General features: G+C 32.6%; 1 protein-coding gene across 1 annotated transcript in view; it reads right to left on the bottom strand.

The window, feature by feature from the left end:
- Positions 1 to 380: 380 nt before the first annotated feature.
- LOC124367985 overlaps positions 381 to 22,470 on the bottom strand; it is a 59,770-nt gene continuing 37,680 nt past the window's right edge. The window contains exons 3-5 of the mRNA XM_046825248.1: positions 12,608 to 12,712; positions 6,909 to 7,017; positions 381 to 522 (exon numbers count right to left, since the gene is read on the bottom strand). Coding sequence (XP_046681204.1) covers positions 441 to 522; positions 6,909 to 7,017; positions 12,608 to 12,712 — 296 coding nt within the window. The 3' untranslated portion in view covers positions 381 to 440. The remainder of the gene's footprint in view (positions 523 to 6,908; positions 7,018 to 12,607; positions 12,713 to 22,470) is intronic.

Genomic DNA, 22,470 nt, shown 5'->3' with positions numbered 1-22,470 from the left:
AGAGGTACAAAATCTGGTGGGCCAGTGATGAAATTGTTAAAAATAGTTACAGTTTTTTTATATGGTGATCATGAAGACCATGAACATACCGGTTCCAGCTGTAATGGTACAATTATTTTGCCAAATTCATTCCTCCATTTTCCTTTAAGTGTGATGTGGGTCCTTTATTAACATTTCATTTTATTTAAAAGGTAAATACAGATTTTAGATGACACATGAAGCACGATTCTAATACACAGTAACTTCAAATCATGCTGAAATCTGATCTGCAAGTGTGGCTGGATTTGGAAACACACCTCTTGCCGGTAGTTATTTTTTAAATTATATTTTAGAAAATAATAGAACTAAAATAAATTATGAGACCCACTTTTTATGTTAAACCCTTTTCTATTATTTATAATATAATTGATAATAAAGTGTTAATGATATGGAATAACATCCTACAGTGAAACTGTCGAGGACATGAGATCTAAGGTGAGGATCAGGTGTGGAGAGAATGGACAGGAAGTTGGTGTGGGACATCTGTAACAGAATAACAACATAACTTACAAGTTTTAAATCATTTGAAAAGTAATTTCAATAACAATAATTCCAACAATCTTCATCACTGATGTATTCTTTTAAAAACAACTTTATTAGATTTTCCTAATACGTAAAATCAGGTTTTATAGGATCAAAAAAGTTTTCTTGTTATATGTATTGTACTTACATTTAGACTTAGTTTTACTTAGTGAAATTAAATACAGTTTGAATTGTCTCACCAAAATGTTGGGAAGGTGGTTAAAGAACTGCATAATTGAGAAGCACACAAAATTTATTACTTCAAAAAGGATTTACATTTGGTGTTCATCATCAATTTGTTACATGAATCTATTTATCTTTTTTTTGGCGTAGCTAACAAAATGTTAAAAATCTGTAAGTAAACATGAATTCTTTAAAACTTGAATGTACCCGCTGTAAATTTAGATGAGTGTCAATTCTTGTCACAAGCTGAGAGTAGATAGAGTGCCCGCGGGCTCACTTATGATTTGTGTGCTGGCAGCCATTATTGTTTATAGATGACCTGCATGAGGTGTGAGTGCACATGAAGGCACTCTTCACGCTCACAGATCGTACCAAGTACGGACAAGTTAAAATTAACAACTCACAATTTACTGGCATCTCCCAGTTTTTACAATTTACCAAATTTCTCTCTTACTACCATTAGATTTTCTATTTACCGAACTTGGAAACAATTGCCTTAACACTTTGAAGACCAAGTGACAACAAAGTGTGTAATTTGGAGACCTCAGAAACTGCAAGACTACATGAGAGATGGAAGAGTTGATTTGGCACACAGTTAAAACAGACTTGGCTCAAAAATAGTTTAAATTAATTACATTAAACTTTTCCTTCACTTAATTCCAGTATTTCTCATTTTAGAAGTAGAGAATATTCTTCTGAAACATTAAACAGACTTCTCACAACGCAGCAATTTTTCGTACTCTCATAATCATAATAATTACACAACGCCGGTTTATGTTTGTTTTACTAATGAATTGTTGTGCCAAGTATGTTAGTTGTTCCCAAAGCATCTGTTTCAGCTACATGGTTTAGTTTTCCTCTGAATGGAAAACAAGAACGAGCTCAAACTTACTGTAATTATTAGAAAAAAATATTATATGTTGTGTTAGAAAAAAATGTAATATGAAGTAGAATGACAATGACAAACAAAGATTTCAAGTAAGAATTGTAGAAATAGTAGAAAATATTTCACCAGTTCCCTTGAAGTTGAAAAGTAATTTTGTATGGTATCTATATTATTGCTGAGACAAGGTACTTAGAATTAAAACTTTTGCTGATGACTAGGACAGCATTCTTGAGATGGAATTTTCAAAGGAAGGTTTTTTCAATGTAAAAGTCAGCATCTAGGAGTAAAAGAAAAGAAAAGTAAAGATGCCTTATTTTACCAGGCAAAGTTAGGGCTAAGAAGCCCCTCTCTAACACAACCTTGGGACCAATGGGTTAAAGGAGATTTCCGAACCACCACCAATGGCCGAGCAGGTGGGCTGCTTGCAAGGACAGGATCGCTCAGCGGTCACCCATCCAAGCAGCAGCCTCGTTCGACATTGTTTGATCTGGTTATCTTGTGATAACCGTTGTACCTGCTACACTCAACCATTGCCATTAGTAGTGGCAGAGAGGGCTTTTAGTCCTACATTCACCTCTATAATAAAGATGTTTTCAGTTCATTTCATTTTTCATCTAATGAATAACTTAGTACAGTTCGAGGACTTTAGCTGTGCGCGTGACCTGGAGTGTGTGGTGATGGGCGGGAGGGGTGGCGGGGCAGCATTATGCACTGCGTCCAGAAAACATTTCCTTTGACTCATGGTTAAAACCCTCCTTTCAGGAATCGTATTGACCCAAATAACTCATCGCACTCGCTACAATCAGTCTGTTTTGTGACAGTGCTGAGTGTAGCTTGTGCTTCGCTTTTACCGATAATGTCTGTTGAGTTAAAGTCAAAAGTCAAAAGCCTATTCATAGTCAGGCTCGCGAAATTGTGAGTAATGTTTATACATTTATGAAGGAAGAGGCAGACCATCAAACTGTTAAAATTCCGTTGTCAAAGGCTCGCCAAAGAACTGCTGCAGCAACTGGAGTGTCAGAGCGAGTTGTGACTAAAATAAACAGTTAACTTAACAAGTTGAAGGTTAGTAACATGTGTGAGGCAAGTTTTACTAAACCGTCAACGACGTAGAATAGTTGACAACTTCCATGTTGAAGAACATCGAATACCGACTGCAAAACTTTTGAGGGAGGCGCTAAGGGACAAAATATATTTCCAGGGTTGTGAGAAAAGTTTTAGGTGGGTATTAAAGGACCTGGAATTTACTTGGAGAAGGACGGTAAACAATAGGAAATTATTAATTGAAAACCTAGAAATCCGAGAGAAGAGGATAACATACTTGAGAGCGTTGAAAAATTACAGGGAACAAGGACGCCCCATAATTTATTTAGACAAATCTTATATACTATCGTCTCATGTATCTAACCAAACTTGGTCAAATGGCTCAAATGAAGGGTTACACGTGCTGATTTCCAAGGGCGAGAGACTAATAATTATCCATGCGGATGGAGAGAAAGGGTTCTTGCCCAATGCTTTTACATGTTGGAAAGCAAGCAACCATAGTGGAGACTACCACGACAATGTGAATGGGGACATTTTTATGAAGTGGATAAAGGAAAAAGTGTTACCGAATTTAGAACCAAATTCAGTACTAGTATTCGATAACGCGCCCTACCATAACATACAAATTGATAAAGCTCCTACTTCAAAAAGTAGGAAGCAAGATATGAAGTTGTGGCTTTCAAAAAACGGAATACCATTCTGCGACGATATCCTTTTATCCTGAACTCTACAAACTTGTGCAGCTATATAAACAAAGGCATGTCCGGTACGCCTTGGACGAAACTGTTCAACTACAGGGTCATGACATCTTACGACTTCCGCCCTACCACCCAGACCTCAAGCCCATTGAGTTAATTTGGGCCGAAGTCAACATCATGTGGTTATAAGAAATACATCTTTCACTACGTATCAAGCTAAAGCTCTATGCGAAGACAAGATATCAAGTATGGGCGCAGAAGAGTGGTCAGTAAAGTGCAAGCACGTAGAGAAAATCGAAAGGGACTATGCAGCCGCAGAACCCCAGATTGACAATATTATAGAATCCCTTATTATATCAGTTGGTTCGGATACAGACAGAAGTGACAGTGGCCCAGAAGAGGAGGACAACTTGAGTGGAATTGAAGAACTCCAATGAAAAAACAATCATTATAAGTACGGTAACATTTGTTATTAGAAAATTATATTCTAGCATTTTAAAAATTAATTAAATATTATTGAAGTGATTGTGAATTAAATAATCAGAGAATACCAAATAATAACAATAATAGGACTTATCATTGTTTTTCAGTTGTTATATTGTTGTTTGACATATTTTTGAAAATAACGTAAAGTCGTTAAGAGATTCTTGCGCCTTCATCTCAGCGGCTAGCACGTAAACGCAACCCGCCACACATATAGCGTTCGTTTTTTTGAAAGGGTAGTATTAGGGCTGCACGAGCACAGCTAAATTCCTCCAACTGTAACAATAGCCTACACCCAAACAGCAACCGACAAGATGTAAAAAAAATACAGTCACCCAACACTAAGTTTAGTCACAATATTAAACCCTTCAATTTTACAAAAAAAATCACAAATCAAACCAATCAATCTCAAATAAGGAGATGGGAGTCAGCAATTCAGTAAGTGACCAAATCCAGATGATGACTGGTCTCTGGCATAAGAGTGTTTTTCAACATTAACGATAGATGTTGTAAATTCAATGCCGAAGTCTACAAAAGAGGTGACGATACCTCCTACTTAGTAGGTAGTGTTCTTGCATTGAGAGACATTGAGATACCACAAGAGTTGGGTTAACCTGTCACTGACGCTAGCTCTATGTAGGTAAAATATTGACACTAATAACACTGCCTTTTCACTGTGCAGGGTCACTTGGTGAGCAATATTCAATTTCTCAGTACACAAAGTTTCTAATAAGTTTGGGCCTCTGCTTGCCCATGGAATCACCAGTAAGGTCCTCCTGGACAGCAATACAGTGGAACCTCGATATATTGAAAGTCAAGGGAAAATATTCAAAGCTTCGATATATCGAGACTTTCGATATAACGAGGTCCAATACATTAAGGATGTTTGAGACCGACTTCAACACACAAGGTCACAGCAAATACAGTAATAATTAATGTAGATTTGATTATAAATACTTTATCCAGAAACGTGTAGTAAGACATTATAACAAGTATTGTTCATACATTTAAATTCACTCGATTCACAATAACGTTCAAATTAAACTGATGATGGCAAGACGATTATAAATTAAAACTGAAAACACATCAAGGTATTACAACCTATATGACCCACACTCCATGATAAACCTGAAGTTCACCATATTGGCTGTTGGAAATGAGTACTAGTACAACACTATACAATCACATCAATGTATTACAACCTATGTTAAACCCTCATTCAATGTTAAACCTGAAGTTTATCATGTTGGCTGTTGGAAAGAATACTAGTACAACACTATACAATCACATCAATGTATTACAACCTATGTTAAACCCTCATTCAATGTTAAACCTGAAGTTTATCATGTTGGCTGTTGGAAAGAGTACTAGTACAACACTATACAAATCACATCAATGTATTACAACCTATGTTAAACCCTCATCCAATGTTAAACCTGAAGTTTAGCATGTTGGCTGTTGGAAAGAGTACTAGTACAACATTATACAATCACATCATTGTATTACAACCTATGTTAAACCCTCATCCAATGTTAAACCTGAAGTTTATCATGTTGGCTGTGATAATGAGTACTAGTACAACACTATACAATCACATCAAAGTATTAACCTATCCTATCCTATATGATCCTCACTCTATGTGAGAAGTTTACCATGTTGGCTGTGGTAATCAATACTAGTTCAACAATATACCTGAAGAACCTCAGCCTGTATTATACATGGACCATAGCTTTTAATTGCGTTTTTTACACAGAAGATACATCACTCATATGGACGATGCATTCTGTGGTCCGGGGATTATCACAGTTAGTTCTGAGGTCTGACACTACATGGTGCTGTCGCACCTAACTTTGATTGTTACCGTTGAAATATTTACTACCTACCTAAGTTATAACTCAATAGGTATTCAGCTGTCATCATTGGGCTATTAATTAATGAAACCATTTCTAAGGACTAGACAGTCTAACATTACTTCAAAACTGCTACATTCTACATCTTTACTGTACAAAAAAGTTGGATGACTCACTTTAAAACTTCTACTGGATCTCAAGATTTGACACTTGGGAAAACACAACAACAAAGATAAAACTTGATAAGAAATCACTGACACTCACTGTATGCCTTGACAACTCTTGATTGAACTACTAAGACTTGTACAGCTTATTGCCAATATAAACTGTCTGATCAGGTACACATTTGGGTGCGATTTGGATTGTGTCTAAATCATCATAGCGACTCTATTATGCACCTGGTGGGGCTATGAGAACACTGCTTCATCTAGATTACACGTGTTTTTGTAGTCTAGGTGTCTCTGATGTCGATGCAGAGTTAATTTTTGAGCTTTCTCATCACCAGAGATTTTTTTGGATCTCTTCAGACAGACAGAGTGGACTCCAGATTTCAAGAGTAAAGTCTACGACAGTGTACGATTTCAGACTCTGCAAGCTGAGCGGAAGCTGAATTCTTTCTAATCTCACCCATCAATAATTCAATGTTTCTAGTTGGTATAACAGCGTTTTCTTTTTTCTTTTTATTTATCCGTTAACATTTATTGTTGACCTGAGAGCTTGTGGCTGTAGTTGATGTTGTGTAACATGTACATGCAACAACTTTGTGTAACAGTGAAACCTAAAAATCGTTTGTGTAAATCGTGAATAATAAAAATAAAACAGCACCTTAAAAGATTGACATGACATAATATATTGAAATATTTTTATATGGATCATTTGGTACATTTGAATGTATTTAATAGTAAATTTAATTTTTTTTATGAATTAAAAGTGAAATTTGGTGAATTTTCATGACTTTATGTCCTACAAATATGAAATTGTAAGTTTTTACAACCAGCCAAACCATGAAAAAATAAAATTTTCTAGGTACTAAATAGCTACTAAAACAGTAACATGCCTTGTACATAGTTTGATATAAAATCATCTATTATTAAATGTAGCTGTATCATGCAGTTTGAGAATAAATAAATGTATACAATGAAACTGAATAAATAGATACCGGTCAAACACGTGTTAAAATAAATACAGAAACCCAATACTCACGGAAATAGTTGAGAGTTTCTCGGATTTGGTCCGAAGTGAGCGCTGCAACGTCGAAATCTTCCGGTTTTAAACGCCGGACTCGGAATGAACCAATCCTGGTTTTCGTAACCTGACAGAAAATGTTTATTAGAGTACAATGAGAAGAACATCCAATGAAGTCATTGCGTTACTTGATACAAGTGACAGAGAAGCACTATTTTAACATGGTAATCTTATCACTGATAAGAGATAGTGTGGGTGATAGTTTACAAGAATAGCAGTGTGTCCAATGTTTCCAAATGTTTCCCAAATGTTGTACTATATTCAGATGCAGTTTTATAAAAAAAAACAAAAAAAAAACAAGTGGAAACAGTAGGAAACTACAGTAGAACCCCTCATATCCGGCCACCACGGGACCGAGCCCTTGGCCGGATAACGATTCAGCCGGATAAACCAACCTACAGTTCACAGCACTTGACGAAACAAAACAATTGTACTGTACTGTACTAACCGCACTGGAAATAATCAACGAACTGTTTACAGGTTAAACCTACTAGCTCAACTGAGGACAACACAGGAAAATGTAAACAAATAGATACACCAAAATAACGCAAGAGTCGTGGGAGACTAGTGCGTGCAACTGCGCGTCTGCAAGCCGTGGTAAATAAATTTCGATATTGGCTTCCGGGAAGTGGCCGGATAAACCGAGGTGCGGTAAAACCGAGGCCGGATATGAGAGGTTCTACTGTACACAGCTTTCAAACATTTTTTACTTCCTAATTTTCTCTCATATAACAGTACAGTTGTCTAAAATAATAGAAGAGTTTAAGAGTTTTAAAACAAATTTTAAAGCTCAGTTTTGTATATTTGGCTGATTTATTTTATCTTTTTGTTTCTGATGAAGAAATGAATTTACTTGTACTATATCAAGTTATAGCATAATATAAGTTATAATGATCAAGGTTCTCATTTTGTTGTTTTTGCAAAAAATCATCCTTACATTGTATGCACACGTGCGCTTGTATATGATTGAAAGTATTGGCCGTGACCAAATTAGTCACTTTGATCACATGTGGCATGCGGAGTAGTTGATACTACACAATACAATTTTCAATCTCCAAAACTTTTAAATTATATTGAAAAATCCTTTTAGGACAAATTTAATTTAGTCAATACAGTTCAAAACATCTTGATTAAATGATAAACTACCTATTTTCAACTATGTTAAGATTTTGAAAATAATTTACATTAAAAGGATTGTATATATGTGCAACTAATATAACATCACCTTGAATTTATTTATTAAGAATGACACATTCATGTACATTTTATGTATGTCGTGAATAAAGATATTATTGATTGATTTTTATTAGTTTTTTTTTTCATGAAAAGTCACAGACTTCTAAGATAACGTTTTTACAACAGGAAAAGTAAATACAATTCTTAATGATTAATCTTGAGAGAAATCATAGCCATTTAACCCTTTGAGTGCCGTTGCTATTTTGCTATGTTACCCCTTTAAACTGCCGTCCTAATTTTCCTATATTTACAAGCTTTTCGGAAAAAATTGTTCAGTAACCACTAGACACATTTCCATATTTTTCTGGTAAAATATACAATGTATTTTTAACATGTCAGTACGGAATGTTTTAAAAAAAACGTTTTGTATCAACTTTTGGGCTTCATTCAAACTTGTCTATAGGTAATGATTTCTTTAGCTATACAAAATAAAAGGTCATGAAATTATAAACAAAATTCAAGTATAAAATTATATTTTTCCGCAATAAACTACTGTCAACAATAGTTTGTGAAACCTCTATGCACATGACAGCAATACTGGATCAGTAAAACAAACAAAAGCTCATTGCTATGGAGACATCCAATTATCAATATTGATTTTACTACACTAATAAATGTAAATTTTACACTCCTTTTCGAGTTTTTACATCAAATCACGATTACAGAATGCAGTAAACAGTGTTACTAATAAAACGAATTCATCAGCTTATGTTGACAGACAACCTGATGACAATGACAAAGAAAACGTTAAAAAAGACGGGCGTTAATCGATATATTGAAATATACCAAATTCAGCTATATGGTTAATCGGAAATTTCAACTGTGTAATATATTAAATATCATCTAAATACGGACCTCGTTAAGCCAATCGACGCCAGTAATTTACGAGGTTTTTACCGCATCATGCAGAACTCCAATCCCAATGCACTCAAAGGGTTAAAGTAGGAATTTTTAGCAATTAAGTAGCAAGCCCCGTAGTTTCAGTTAGTAGCGAGTACATAGTTTCAGTCTGACATTAGTAAAACCATTCTAAATCGTAATGCATTAATATTCACATGTATTCTTATCATACTTGTAACTATTAAACGTTTCATGTTTACCATTTAAAGTATTAAGCACTGTCTTAATTTGTTATGTCAATCTAAAAGCTATTTCCGATTTAGGCATTAAAATTATTTTGCTAATAACGAACCTTATGGAAGTATGTGCCCCGTGACTACACAAACGATACAAAACAACGTACTTAGTAGTCTGGGTCGTTAAACATTCATCCTTAATTAGACATTATGTCAACCGAAGACTCATTGAAATATTCACATCATCATCTGCGGAGTTGTTACCCAACCTCCTGTTACACGCTGTTTGTCGACAGTGACTTGCGACTAATCGAGGACGCTTTATCCCTATTGTTCCGGCTGCTAGTTATACACTCCATTGTAGTTCATACCACTTAGGCTGTTTTTAAAAATCACTTTACAATCAGTTATTGGCATTGCAATACTATGATTTAAAATTCTTCTTGAAGAATAATCTAATGCATTATTCTTTAAAATAAATAGATGGTTATCTTTGATTTATTTTTGCCCATTGGCATTTTACTTTTAAAAGTCAAAATCGTCAAAATTTCACAAAGTTAAATCGGTTTATTGTTTTGGTTTCCATTTCAATTTATTCATAAATTTTATTGAGCTATTTTATATTATAAACTTAAATTGTACAATTTCTATAAAAAAAAGCAATTACTTACTAAACTCGGTTCAGACCTTCATGCAATGTATGCATCTGTATTAATGTGACAATTTCTGAGACACATTCTAGAGCCCAAAATAAAAATTGATCTGATTTATATAATTGATTTTTTTTAAGTATCTATTCGAGATAAACTATCTAAAATTAGCTTTTTGCCAAACAGCACTAAAAAACCTAATTGATAAATATCTCCCCCTGCCCTCAATTCCGGTCTATTGGTTAAACCATTTACACAAGGAAGTTCCTTTGCCACACTCGAAAAGGACATCTGCAAATTGATTGCATTTTTTTCTTCACTTTCTCACACTCAATCCTAACCCTGAAATTAGTGCACAGGTAAAATTCGTTTGACACATTTACTTCCAAAACATTAACGAACAACATAAGGTGTTCATCATTCCAAGGACTTGCTTTAACTTTCCAACTGATGATCGACAGCACAGATGTTCATCTATACCAGCTTATGAACTAAGAAAGATGGCACGCTGTTGGTCAACTTTCCGTTAACTACGCGACTCGCTGCGTGATTGATGCTTTGCTCTGTGTTGATTTTTATCATTGCCAATGTTGCTAGCCTTTTATGCAGTTATTTATGGTTGATTATTTTGTTGTAACATAGGCTTTGGTTATACAGAAAGATACAAAACACAACTCAAATGTTACAGATGATGGTGGTCATTTACTTGAATATTTACCTGGAAAAACTAAAGAATTGCGTTGTTTGTGCTGATAATGCAAGTATAAAAAGATATTAAATGTGTTATGGTGTCCCAGTTGCGACTATGGTATCCACCCTAAACGTTACTATAGTCTGGAGCCCTACCTTTAGGCTTACAGTTTCAGGGAAGAGGAAAAGACCTGACTCCAATGATGATGACTAAAAATAAGTAGCAAATACCTAAAATACATCTTTTGTGGCAACAAAATTTTGCACTGACTCAGGAATTCAAATTTCAGCATCATTTGAATCAATGGTAATAATCACTTTTTATTATCTGCATTGTGTTCTTTATGGAAGTAGCAAGATTTTAGAATTAAAGACAAAATTATAATATAAAAGCGCTTTTCACAGTTAGGGCATCATGAGATATATTCTGTATTATATATTAATTATAATTAAATTTAAAAGTGCTTTATCCCCCCCTAGCTCAGTATACATTATTGGTGTAAAATAATGTTATATCTTAATAAAATGTTGCAGCTATGACGTGAGTGTAGAAACAGAATGTGCATATGAGATAGATGGTAATTTATAATAGGTATGGATTTCCGCTAGTGTGGATCTCTGTCCGATTGCTATTAACCCTATACAAAGTATCAACTTGAAAATGAACTCTCTTACAGGAATGAAACGTCTTTCAGTAGGTGTATTTGAATATTGTTTTTTCACATCTAATGCTGATGATAATTCCTAAACTCTGTCTGTAACTGCCATACTAGAGGAACTGAGTGAAAATGTTTTTAGAGCAGGTAATGCAGACAAAATTAATGGCTGAAGTTGCTGAACATTACTGTCAAGGTCGCTTATGCAAACAAGTTACCTAATTAATACTTCTGCTTCTTACTCAATCGGGTTCTTTACTTACCTAATAGTCAGTTACATAGGGAAAACAAAATACCAAAACATAAAAAAAGTTTTTACTATCTGTAATTTTTTTATAATATTCAACACCAAAACGTTTTTTCGTAAAACTTACAAAAATTGGCTTAGTTAAATTTCGTATTATTTAAAATCCATATTAAATGCTTAACAAAATGGTAAGAAATTATTATCTCAACACTTGTACAGTATGTACCTTAATACTTGTAGTTGTAAAAGATTGAATTTTAGTTTTGACTAAAAATGCAGTTAAAACACTAATAGAAACCATATGGTGCTGAGAGTGCCAATGGCAGACTGTCTAAGTCGGGTCTGTTGTTGGACTTTGGGTCCTGAGTTAGAGATAGCCAGGTTCAAATCCTGTCTGTGACCCTTGCATTTTTTATCAGTACCATTGACCTTGTACTGTATGGACTCTCCCCCCTTATTCTGTTTGATAAGATCCTCCAACAGGCCAGTGGCCCATGAGGGCGGACAGAATAAGGCTTAAAAGGGGATCGGCCTCTCTTTTTTTTAAAAAAAAAAAAAAAAAAATTAATGTTGATGAAAAAAAATTTATAAATACAGTATCTTTAAAAAGTATTCTTTTTAAACTCTTTTTAAAAACTTTCAAGTTTTTTAACCTAATAAATTAAGTTTTTAGTCTGTAAAATATCTTTTTTTTCCTAATAAACAGAGCATTATTCAATAACACAATTTATACTAATTTCGCAGAATATAGAGTCTAAAATAATTTAATTTACAACGCTTACATGAAAATTCTGTATACAAAATAATTAATTTTGATTTGCATAAAAATGCAGTTGAAATCATCCTATGGGTCTAAAAGAATCTCTGAAATTGAATTTTACTATTTCATGTACAAAAAATAGCCAACACATGTTCAGCAAAAACTTAATTTATAACACTTTTAACTATAGGTATAAAATTTAAAATGCCTTTAATTTTTTACAAATGGCTAAAGAACCTTTGATCAAAATTGAATACAACCCCATTGGAGAATATTAGCTTTAATTGTGACTGTGAAATAATTTAATCTAGACTTGGCATTCTCTGAGTAAGTACTAATTACCAGTAAACTGTGTGAGGGTATCAGCACGCAGCCGGTATCTGGGGATCTGCTCCTGCAGCAAGCTGATGATCTCTACCTCAGGCAGCTCCTCGCCACAACACACCTCTGCAACAACCAGCAGTTCATGACAACAACATCAACGGAAACAAGACAACATCAATGGAAACAAAGGAGAAAAACAAACTACAAGTAAGAAAGGACAGAAATTGTAACTGTATCGAAAATACTGTACCCTGTTTAATTTAGTCGACACTCACAAACGGATAGCTGCTGAGTCATAAAATACGAAAAGAACAATTTAAGCTATGAGTGCTATAGCCTATGTTGCCTAATTTATATAAACGACAGATGCGTAAATTGTATTTAACATAAAAAAATCTACACATTTTTTACTTTTTTTTAAATCGCATGATTTTTACTACTGAATTATGTTTTTATTGTATTATGAACAATAATATATTATAACAAAGTATGCTTCGAGGAGAAGTTGACATACCAGAATAGAGGGACGATCCACAATCGCCCTGTGGCTATAAAGGTAATAAAGAGAAAGGAAAGAACATAGTGATGTAACTAGATCTTGGTTTTGGGGGAGGGAATTATCTAGTTAAAGAGCACATCAGACAAAGGGTTATAGAATAAATCTAAAGAAATTATATAGGCCCAACTAAAAATTTAAATATTTCAATGGGTATTTCACACAAGTTAAATTACTTTTATAAGCATATTTTAAAAATCTTAAGTTTTTTTAGGGGGGTGTTCTATCCCCCATCATTACCCCCTTATAGTTATGCCCTGGAAGTGCACTTCCGGTACACCATTCTATATTTAATTAAACTTTAGTAGAGTACTTTTTAGTTTTCACTGTCTGTACACACAAACAATATGGATGGCACAGAAATAATTGTAAAATTTAAATACGTAAAACTTTACGCAATTAAAGCCTGGATGAATCTGGTAAAATATTTAATACCAAACTTGGATTGAAATATAATAAATAAACCATTAGAATCCCAATTATGTCTCAAAATTGACTTTCCAGGAGTCTGGTTGAATGCAAACAGTGGAATGCAAACGTTTAATATGTAAATAAACAAAGTCTGTTCTATATTTTCACAACTAACTATTAAATAATAAAAACCTACATGCAGTCTTGTTTTCTTTTATAAAAGAATAAGAATCACAGTCATAGTGTTTTATCATGCTTAGTAAGAACTCTATAATCAACAATGTTAGTATACAACAGAAACAAAAGACTCATTCTTAAAATAGACCACCTTATTCAGCTAATCTCTCAATGAGCTGACATCTATTAGACATGATACAAAGTCAATGCAATCAAATAGAGACCAAAGCGAAGATGCTTACTTGATTTATTGCCTGTGTAATTAGACTGGTCTGTGTGCCAACGATCTGCTGACACTCATAAATCGCTCTTAACAAATGTTTTATTGAGCGCAGAATCAGGAATGTTTCATTGATAAAACCTCTAGAGTCCAGTGTAGAGCCAGGGGCACATCAATAAGTTCATTCAGAAGATAGTACGATTATACTATGCTTATATAACTTAGTGTATATTTTTATAATCACCAGTTCATTAGGAAACATTAATTATGTTTAAAATGTTACTTAAAATAATTAAAACCACATAATATATTGTAGACTCTTGGAGCAATTGGAAAATTCTTTAAATATTGCTAAATGTTAATAAAAACACTACTTTTTTCCAAATTGTTTATTTTTTGGACGAGGCCTTTCGAAACCAAAGGTTTCATCTTCAGGCAACTCCAAAAAAAAATTTATTTGTGGAGTTGCCTGAAGATGAAACCTTCGGTTTCGAAAGGCCTCGTCCAAAAAATAAACAATTTGGAAAAAAAGTAGTGTTTTTATTCACATAATATATCTTGAAATCTTATTTCATATTCCAAATAAAAAATGTCTATTGAGGGATTTATTCCCTATATCCTCCCCCCCCCTTTGAGTAAGTTCCTATTCAGAATTAGTTGTAACTAAGTGTAAGGTTCTTACTTTCCAAAATGTACATAAATTACACTATATTTTAAATCTATAAAATAACACTTATTAATAATAAATTGTACATGATTTACGTGTATTCATTAATTTTGTAAGTGTAACCTAAAGCAACAACTGTTAACTTCGAATCCATGAACTTTTCCTTAAGGAAAATGTCACATACTAGATACTGTTCCTGGAACCTTCTTCTTCACTAACAGCACCTTGTATACTATTAAAGGATACTTTATAACTACAGTATGGTAGCGAATTATTTGAACAAACAGAAGCATGTTCCATATACGTTCTACAATATACAAAAACAAAAAGATACAAAAATACCAGTATTAATAACACTAAGGCACAATCTTAGTATGAAATTTGTGCTGACATAATACAGAATTTTGACCATTTGCAGCATGCATTCAATTTTAATTGAAAATATCTCCTTAATTTTATTCATATACTTTTTGTTTACGTTTTAAGAAGTAGGTAAAAAAACTGCCTAGCTAAATTGATCAATTAACAATAATTATTATAGGTAATAATAGTGATATATTAAGCAATAGCATAACTTAATTAGCCCACCATCTTCTTTTCTGTGGCCATAATACGTACAATTTTAATTATTAGCTTTTAAAAGACTTAATGCACGTCAGTAACTGAACAAAGGCGTAATCAACAATAAACCGTCCATAGAAATTGTTATACCATATCCTACATGACGTAATTTGACTTTGTTTCAAACAGTACAATTGTAAATTTTTTTATATTGATTTAACATATTGATACATATTTCTAAAACATACCAATAACAAAATTGTTATGATCCATATGCTGCAATTTTGAGTTGCTGATAAATGCTATTTCACAAACAAACTGAATAAATAGCTGCTATAGCATCATTTTATAAATGTTGTTTTATTAAGTTACCAGCAATGAGAAAGGAATAAATAGGAATAAAAATTAACTTTTATGTTTTTTGTTGTTTAATACTAATATTAGTTACTTTTTCTGTATGCTCAAACTGGTTAACACAGGTGAGTTCAATACAGTATAGGGTTTTTAAGTAATGTTCAAAATAATATATGTTATTATGATTTTTTAAACAAAACAACAGTTATTTGGAGTAAAAAGCTAAAGGTTATCTCATTATTAAATAGTATGTTATTTTAAACTGCAACATTTTAGACAGCGCACTACCAATTATAGTTTAAAATCTCTTTCAACTTTAAATTGTATATTTTGTGAAAAGTAAATGTTTTTACTTGTATGCAACAAATTAACAAGATATGGGCAATGTAACTATAAAACCACAGTTTCAAAATTGATCAAGTCTTAGCTTAGTTTTTTTTCTAAATAATCTCATTACCATATTGGAAAATCAGTAAGTAGTTTTATATATCATAAATGTAAGCAACACAACCAAACGGCACTTTCCTCACATGGTTAAAGTATGCTTTGGCTTAAGTATACAACTTGACAAACAATCAGATAATCAAAATGTATGCACCAAATTTCAGTTCTATAACTTAAAATATTGATTTAAAATAAAAACATTTTTTTTATAAAACGTTTTTGCACAATTCTACCAACTGATTGTTTCTTATTTTGAAGTTCTGAACCAATTTTTTTAAATATTGGTTACCCATTATGAGACACTCGGCATAGACACTGGACTTGTTTCGTTTTTCAATCAGCATAATTATTATCGGAAGATGATTGAGTTCTTAGTGGGTTGTTTCCTCCTTACATAAAGACCGCCAATAGATGTACTAAATTTACAGTACAAATGGCTTTGAAAGCAAATAAAACAATTAGACCGAAACAATGACAACTGTAAGGAAAGTGACGGGAAGTGATGATTGAATTAATCAGCACTGTGCCGTAGCCGCACGTAACAAACCAATTAGCAGTTTCTGGGAGCATAAATTTTCCCAGGAGGAAACATCAGCTCCAACAAAGTGTTAATTGAAGTGAGAGTTCTGTTTCAGGATCTATCAATGTTGAAGGCTGAGTAGGAAATTGTATAAAAGAACTTCGAGATTTGAGAACAGAACAGACTTTCGATCATCAAAGGTTTGTCTAATGATGAAGTGCTTGGGATGAATGACAACATTAATCACACTGTTTTCAAATAAATTAGCTTCCTCAAATGCTCTAGGAGATTTGATTAAGATGAAAAACCCTTACAGGAAAATCTCTAAAATATTATTTAGCAACAAAACAACATTTCTTTGAAGTTTCTAGATATATAAAAAGGCAGGGTACTAAATATACTGAAAGGTTGGATAATACATTCATGAACAAATTAAATTCATTGTCAAATAAGGATTTATGTCAAGACCTTGAATCCAAGTTTTACTATGTACAATGACCCTTCTTTACTTCCAAGAACAATCATGAACTACTGATTTACGATCCACACCTTACAAGGTTGAAGGTAAAGGAAAGCTATAAATCACATGGCTGGACCTTCAGCACTTTGCTCTTCCTGAGAAGACAAACAGTTGAATAATTGAAAGTTTACATAGCAATGAAACTACTAGAGGAAGACTTTCAATCACTTATGCATACCAAGGATTGAAGAATATATACATTATAAGAGGATGCAAAAGAGGGAATTGCCATAAGGTGAAGATCGTGTGAAACTAAAATGGATGAGAATTCAAAAAGAGAAATGAAGTAACCGAGCAGCAATCAGCAAGTCTTAATAAAAATTAGAAAATGAAGATTTTCAGGTGCATTTACATTTTTTAAGTGTGTTTGAAATGGAATACTAAAAGTATTTACACTTACCACCCAAAGGCACAGTCCAAGCTAATCAGAATAATTAAAGGTTTGTCACCATCATCGGTATTATTCATCACTTCATGAATTATTAACGAAACGCATCAACAGAATCTACTGCCAATTATGATCACTTTGTTTATCATAACCATCGCCTTTCTTGACGACCTTTGAGTTGACCTTTGTCAATTGACCATTGACAAATGCCAACTCAACTAATCTTGTATTTTACTAAACTCAAAATTTCAATGTCTAGATTTTTTCACAATCTTGCAAACTAGGACTGTTTATTTACAAAATCAATAACTTATTGATTAATAGCATAGAAACCTCTTAATGAAATCTGACAATGCTAGCTTCTTCATTTGTTACTCTTGACAAACTTAAAATTATCATCAAAAGTGCTATGGCACAAATTCAATAATTCAATAAAACACTCAAAACATTGAAATCACAATAAACAAACATGTTTTAAGTGTGCTGATGTGACAAAATAAACAAGTGGAGTAATTATTATATGTTGCACTCTTATATCAAAAATCACTTAGAAGCAAGGAACTTAAAATTATATATTCTGCTGTTATGCAGAATAAAGCTGTAATATTTTTTAAACTACTTGTTTTTACCATAATTGGAGACAACTTTCACAAAAAAAAAAACTATTTAACCGCCTGCAATATATATATATATATATATCCGGATTCGAGTCCCGGCGGAGCAAGTACTTTTTGCGATTCAATGTTTATTGAAATTAAATAAGGCTATTGCCATTTATACTAATTTAATGTAAATAAAAGTCATTTGACAGGTATTTGGTCTTCTGATCATATGTTAGTTTGGTTTATTTAAACGCATATGTGACAGATACGGCTAAATACAAAATAATTGAATTGTAAAATGTAAGGGCTCTGTGGTGTAATGGTAGCACATTCACCCGGCAAGTGAGAGATCCGGGTTCGACTCCCGGCGGAGCAAGTACTTTTTGCGATTCAATGTTTATTGAAATTATATATATATATATCTCACACATTTGTGTCTATGGACACATACAAACACACACAATTGGTTGTATTATAATGAAACATAGTCCTCAAGACATACTCATACCTCACACTAACTCTAAAATACTATAAATTATTTTTCAGGCATTTAAACTAAATTAAATTAGAAACACAATACTAATGTAAAGAGGGGACATTTATACATTTTGTAATAACCTCCAAGACCACAAAAAACCTGTGAGTGAAGATGGCGGAGAAAAATTAACCTTGCCACTATTGTATTTTATATTATTTAAAGACAGAACAAAATCCAATTTTCTTAGTGTCCCTCAAATTTTACAACAAAAATTCACAAAGTTAAAACAGTACGTAGGTTTGATATCAGATAAATATTAAGTGTAATCTACAGTGAACTATAAGAGGGCATAAAAGGAAGCGACTAATTAATTAACTTAACTGTTTCTAACAAATAATAGGCCACTTCAAATAAACTTTTATCAGATCTGGCAACAGCTGTCTCGTTTCATGAGTTCCCAACACCCTCCATATTGTCTGCTTAGTTTGCTTACTAAATCTATTCTTGACTGTACAGCTGTGTGCAGAAGAGAATAATAATATTTGGCAACACTTTATGCGTAATAATTAATAATATACAATGTAGAATATTCAGCAATATCAAGGATCCACAAAAGATATTCAAATCTAGGAGCATTATAAAATGATTACTGCTAATGAATATTTTTGTTTTATTGGCATTTGAAATTTCACACATACTAAAAAAAAATTAAGTAATACAATATCAGGCATAACGGACCATTTAATAAGTAAAAAATAAAACAAACAATAAATTGTCAAAAATATAGAAAAGTTTAAGTTTTTATATTAATTATAAGTATCACGTAATGAACAATGTTCAGCAAAAGTATCTATAAAAGAGAGAACTTTTATTGTACAGGCTACATACTACTGTATATTAAATTAATAATGATCAAACTTACAATTGCTATTATATTATTCCCGTAGTAATACTTTGGAGTAATGCTTACAATCGAATACTAACTAAACAATAGATGTATTAATAGAGTAAAACTACAAAAACACACTGTATAAAAAGTATTGTTTCAATAAAATGAAAACTATAAAGAACACTAAACTAAAAAGGAAAACTATTAAAAACCCCAATAGAAATCCACCAGCGAAACAAAAATTACAAAGAGGAGCGGAAAGGATAAATCGAAGCAGGCGAGAAGTCACTTTCAAGCAAAATAATACAGACTTTAAAAACTGTCTACAAAAGCAACTGCACAAGACAAAGACCAACCAACACAAGAACAGCATGCCGAGAGAATTAGTGAATGACAGAGAGGCATAAATAGTAACGGTGCAATTACAATACCTTGGGTCCACTGGTCCAACAGATCCTGTTCCCCACTCAGTCTGCGTGTCCTGCGCAGCCTGGCAGACTGACATGTGTCCGACCACGGGAACATCACAGTTCTGTGTACGACACAACCACTGTCACTGTGCGCATCACTAACTCACTATCACTATCACTAACACTAGCACTACAGTCTGTCACTACAGGTCACCAATTGTATGTAAGCTCCTCACAACCTTCAGTCCCGCACTGCTAATTTTAAAGTTCCGCAGACACAGTTAACCTATTTTTAACAGAATAAAACTCAAAATTAATAAACTTAAAAGTGAACAGAAATAAGGTTGGAAAATCTGTATACGTGTGTTAATGTAGTCATAATTTTGTTATTCTAAATATCAATGATAAAACCGTTATTATCTAGTCATTAAAGTGTTACAGAATTTTTTAGCTTAAAAAAATTAATGCCAATATACAATAACTTGATCAAATGGGAGGATATAAACAACTAATTTCTGTACTGTAAGTATAATGTTAATTAATAATGAAAATGTGTTTTTAAAAACAACCAATTTCCAAAACACATTTAAAAATAAACTATAAAAAACTGAAAATTACTAAAGGTTACTGCTGATTCTTTTATAAATAGCATAGGTATAAAATTAAATTATTTAATAATAAACATAAATTTAATTTCAACTTCAGATTAATCAGAACATATCGAGGATTACAACTAAAACATGTTTAATGTTAAACATAAACTATAGGGAATCAGTACATTGTTTATATATTAACAATTTGTATGCTGTTACTCATGAATATCATTCAAATTAACAGTGTTCCACTTAACAATATTTAGTAACTTTTGACTACTAATTGGTAATAACTCTAACTCCTAATTCGATGGTACAAATATTTTTACACAAAAGTTGTGCTATACCACAGAACATGTGTATAATTCCAAACTGGGAGTCGTTTGCTTTAGAGTCAGTTTTCCAAGTATTTTGGTTACAAAGAACAATATAAAAAAAATAATATGTTGAATATTAAAAACCTGTTGTACTGAATTATAATGATTGATTTTTTTCCCATCAGAACAATACTAAAAATGTTAACCTTTTTGCCTAGACATTTCATAAAATGACTGCAGATAAAAAACTTAAAATCATAAAAATAAGAAAAAAAAACGCTTTTCATCTCACTAAACTTTACAAACGGACATGCAAATGAAAGGCAGCGATTTTTTATTAACACAATCCTACACACAAAACCACAAGAACATTTCAGTATAACCATTTCAATAATCATCATCTTCCTATATATAGTCACAGACTTTTTCAAGGAGTCTCATTTTAAAGGTGTAACTAAAATATAACAGAGTTCTATTGGAGATTTCATGTAGTTTGTAATGGAGAATTTTAATAGACAAAGAAAAAAGTATTTTTGGGTGCTTGAAAATTGTGCCTTTAAAATGAGACATCTAGCAAAAATTCCAAAAAAAGGTAGTTTGAGGTTTTGCATTGTTTTCTGGAAACAAAAAAAAACAAAATGGCCACTAGTACAGCAGCTGCAATTGCCCACATTGTTGCAAATAATTCATTATTTGTTAGTTACAAATTGTTTACGAATGACGGTTCCAAACTCTAGACCACAGCTAGGAATTTCGAGAAACTACCACCAAAGCATTGAAATGTACAGTGTTAGTGAGTGACTACGTACAGTTTTTAACTAATCTTCAAACGAATAGAAAAGCATATTACGGTGAAAACAGGTTCTAGAGAATTCCAAGTAATTACGTGTGTCACCATGGTGCGTGCATGTGTGAATGAGTTGTGGGGAACTGAGACTAAGAGATGATTCATGAATGGATTAAGCAACTGTGAGAGGTTTTGCCAGGTCAATAGCCGAACAACACAGTACTCATATGGTGGGAGAGATACTACGACCCCTGAGAATGAATGAGTGAATGAATGTCGCTCGTAATACAAAGATACAATCCTTTTCACACATCACAATTACTGCACTATAATTATTCTGTGCCAACCACAAGAGAATTATATTGTCATCAAGCTATTCTCTGCAAATTATTCTAGCCGCAGAGCGCAACCTTTTAAATTACCACACACACTTGTGCCTTGAATACTGTATTTTCTTCTTTTCACCTTAGCACATTGTTTTTCATACATTTTGATAACGACCATTGTTTTGTTTTAACTATTTCAAGTTACTTTCTAATTTTTTTTTGTTAATATCACTGATTAAAAATGGTAGCCGTTTTAAAATTTCATTGTAGAACCTAACAAAATCCAACATAGTATTAAAAACACAAAAGATTTTAACCATTCAAAATTAATTTTTTAAATAACACCGACAATTCAAGATAATTTACAACACATTTTAACATAGTTTACAAACAATTTATTTTTAATTAATTCACAAACTAAAAATGTCTTATTCTCTGTTATTTCCTTAACGTTTAATACATCATTAATCACTATTGAACATAGACTTTTGTTTTGTTATCAGGAAAGGTTCATTCTTTAGAAGAGATTTTCCGAGGATCTCATTTTGAAAATAAACTGCAGTATTGGTAAGAGCTATTACATTTCTCCTAGGATGGACAAAAAGCAAGCCCAACTAAGATAAAAGTCAACTTATCAAAAATATTGTTTCAGACCTAGAGA

This window comes from Homalodisca vitripennis, chromosome 8 (genome assembly GCF_021130785.1).
Source record: "Homalodisca vitripennis isolate AUS2020 chromosome 8, UT_GWSS_2.1, whole genome shotgun sequence".
Classification (NCBI taxonomy): domain Eukaryota; kingdom Metazoa; phylum Arthropoda; class Insecta; order Hemiptera; family Cicadellidae; genus Homalodisca; species Homalodisca vitripennis.
The sequence above is the reverse complement of the archived record's forward strand: the minus strand, read 5'-3'. Positions and strand labels throughout refer to the sequence as shown.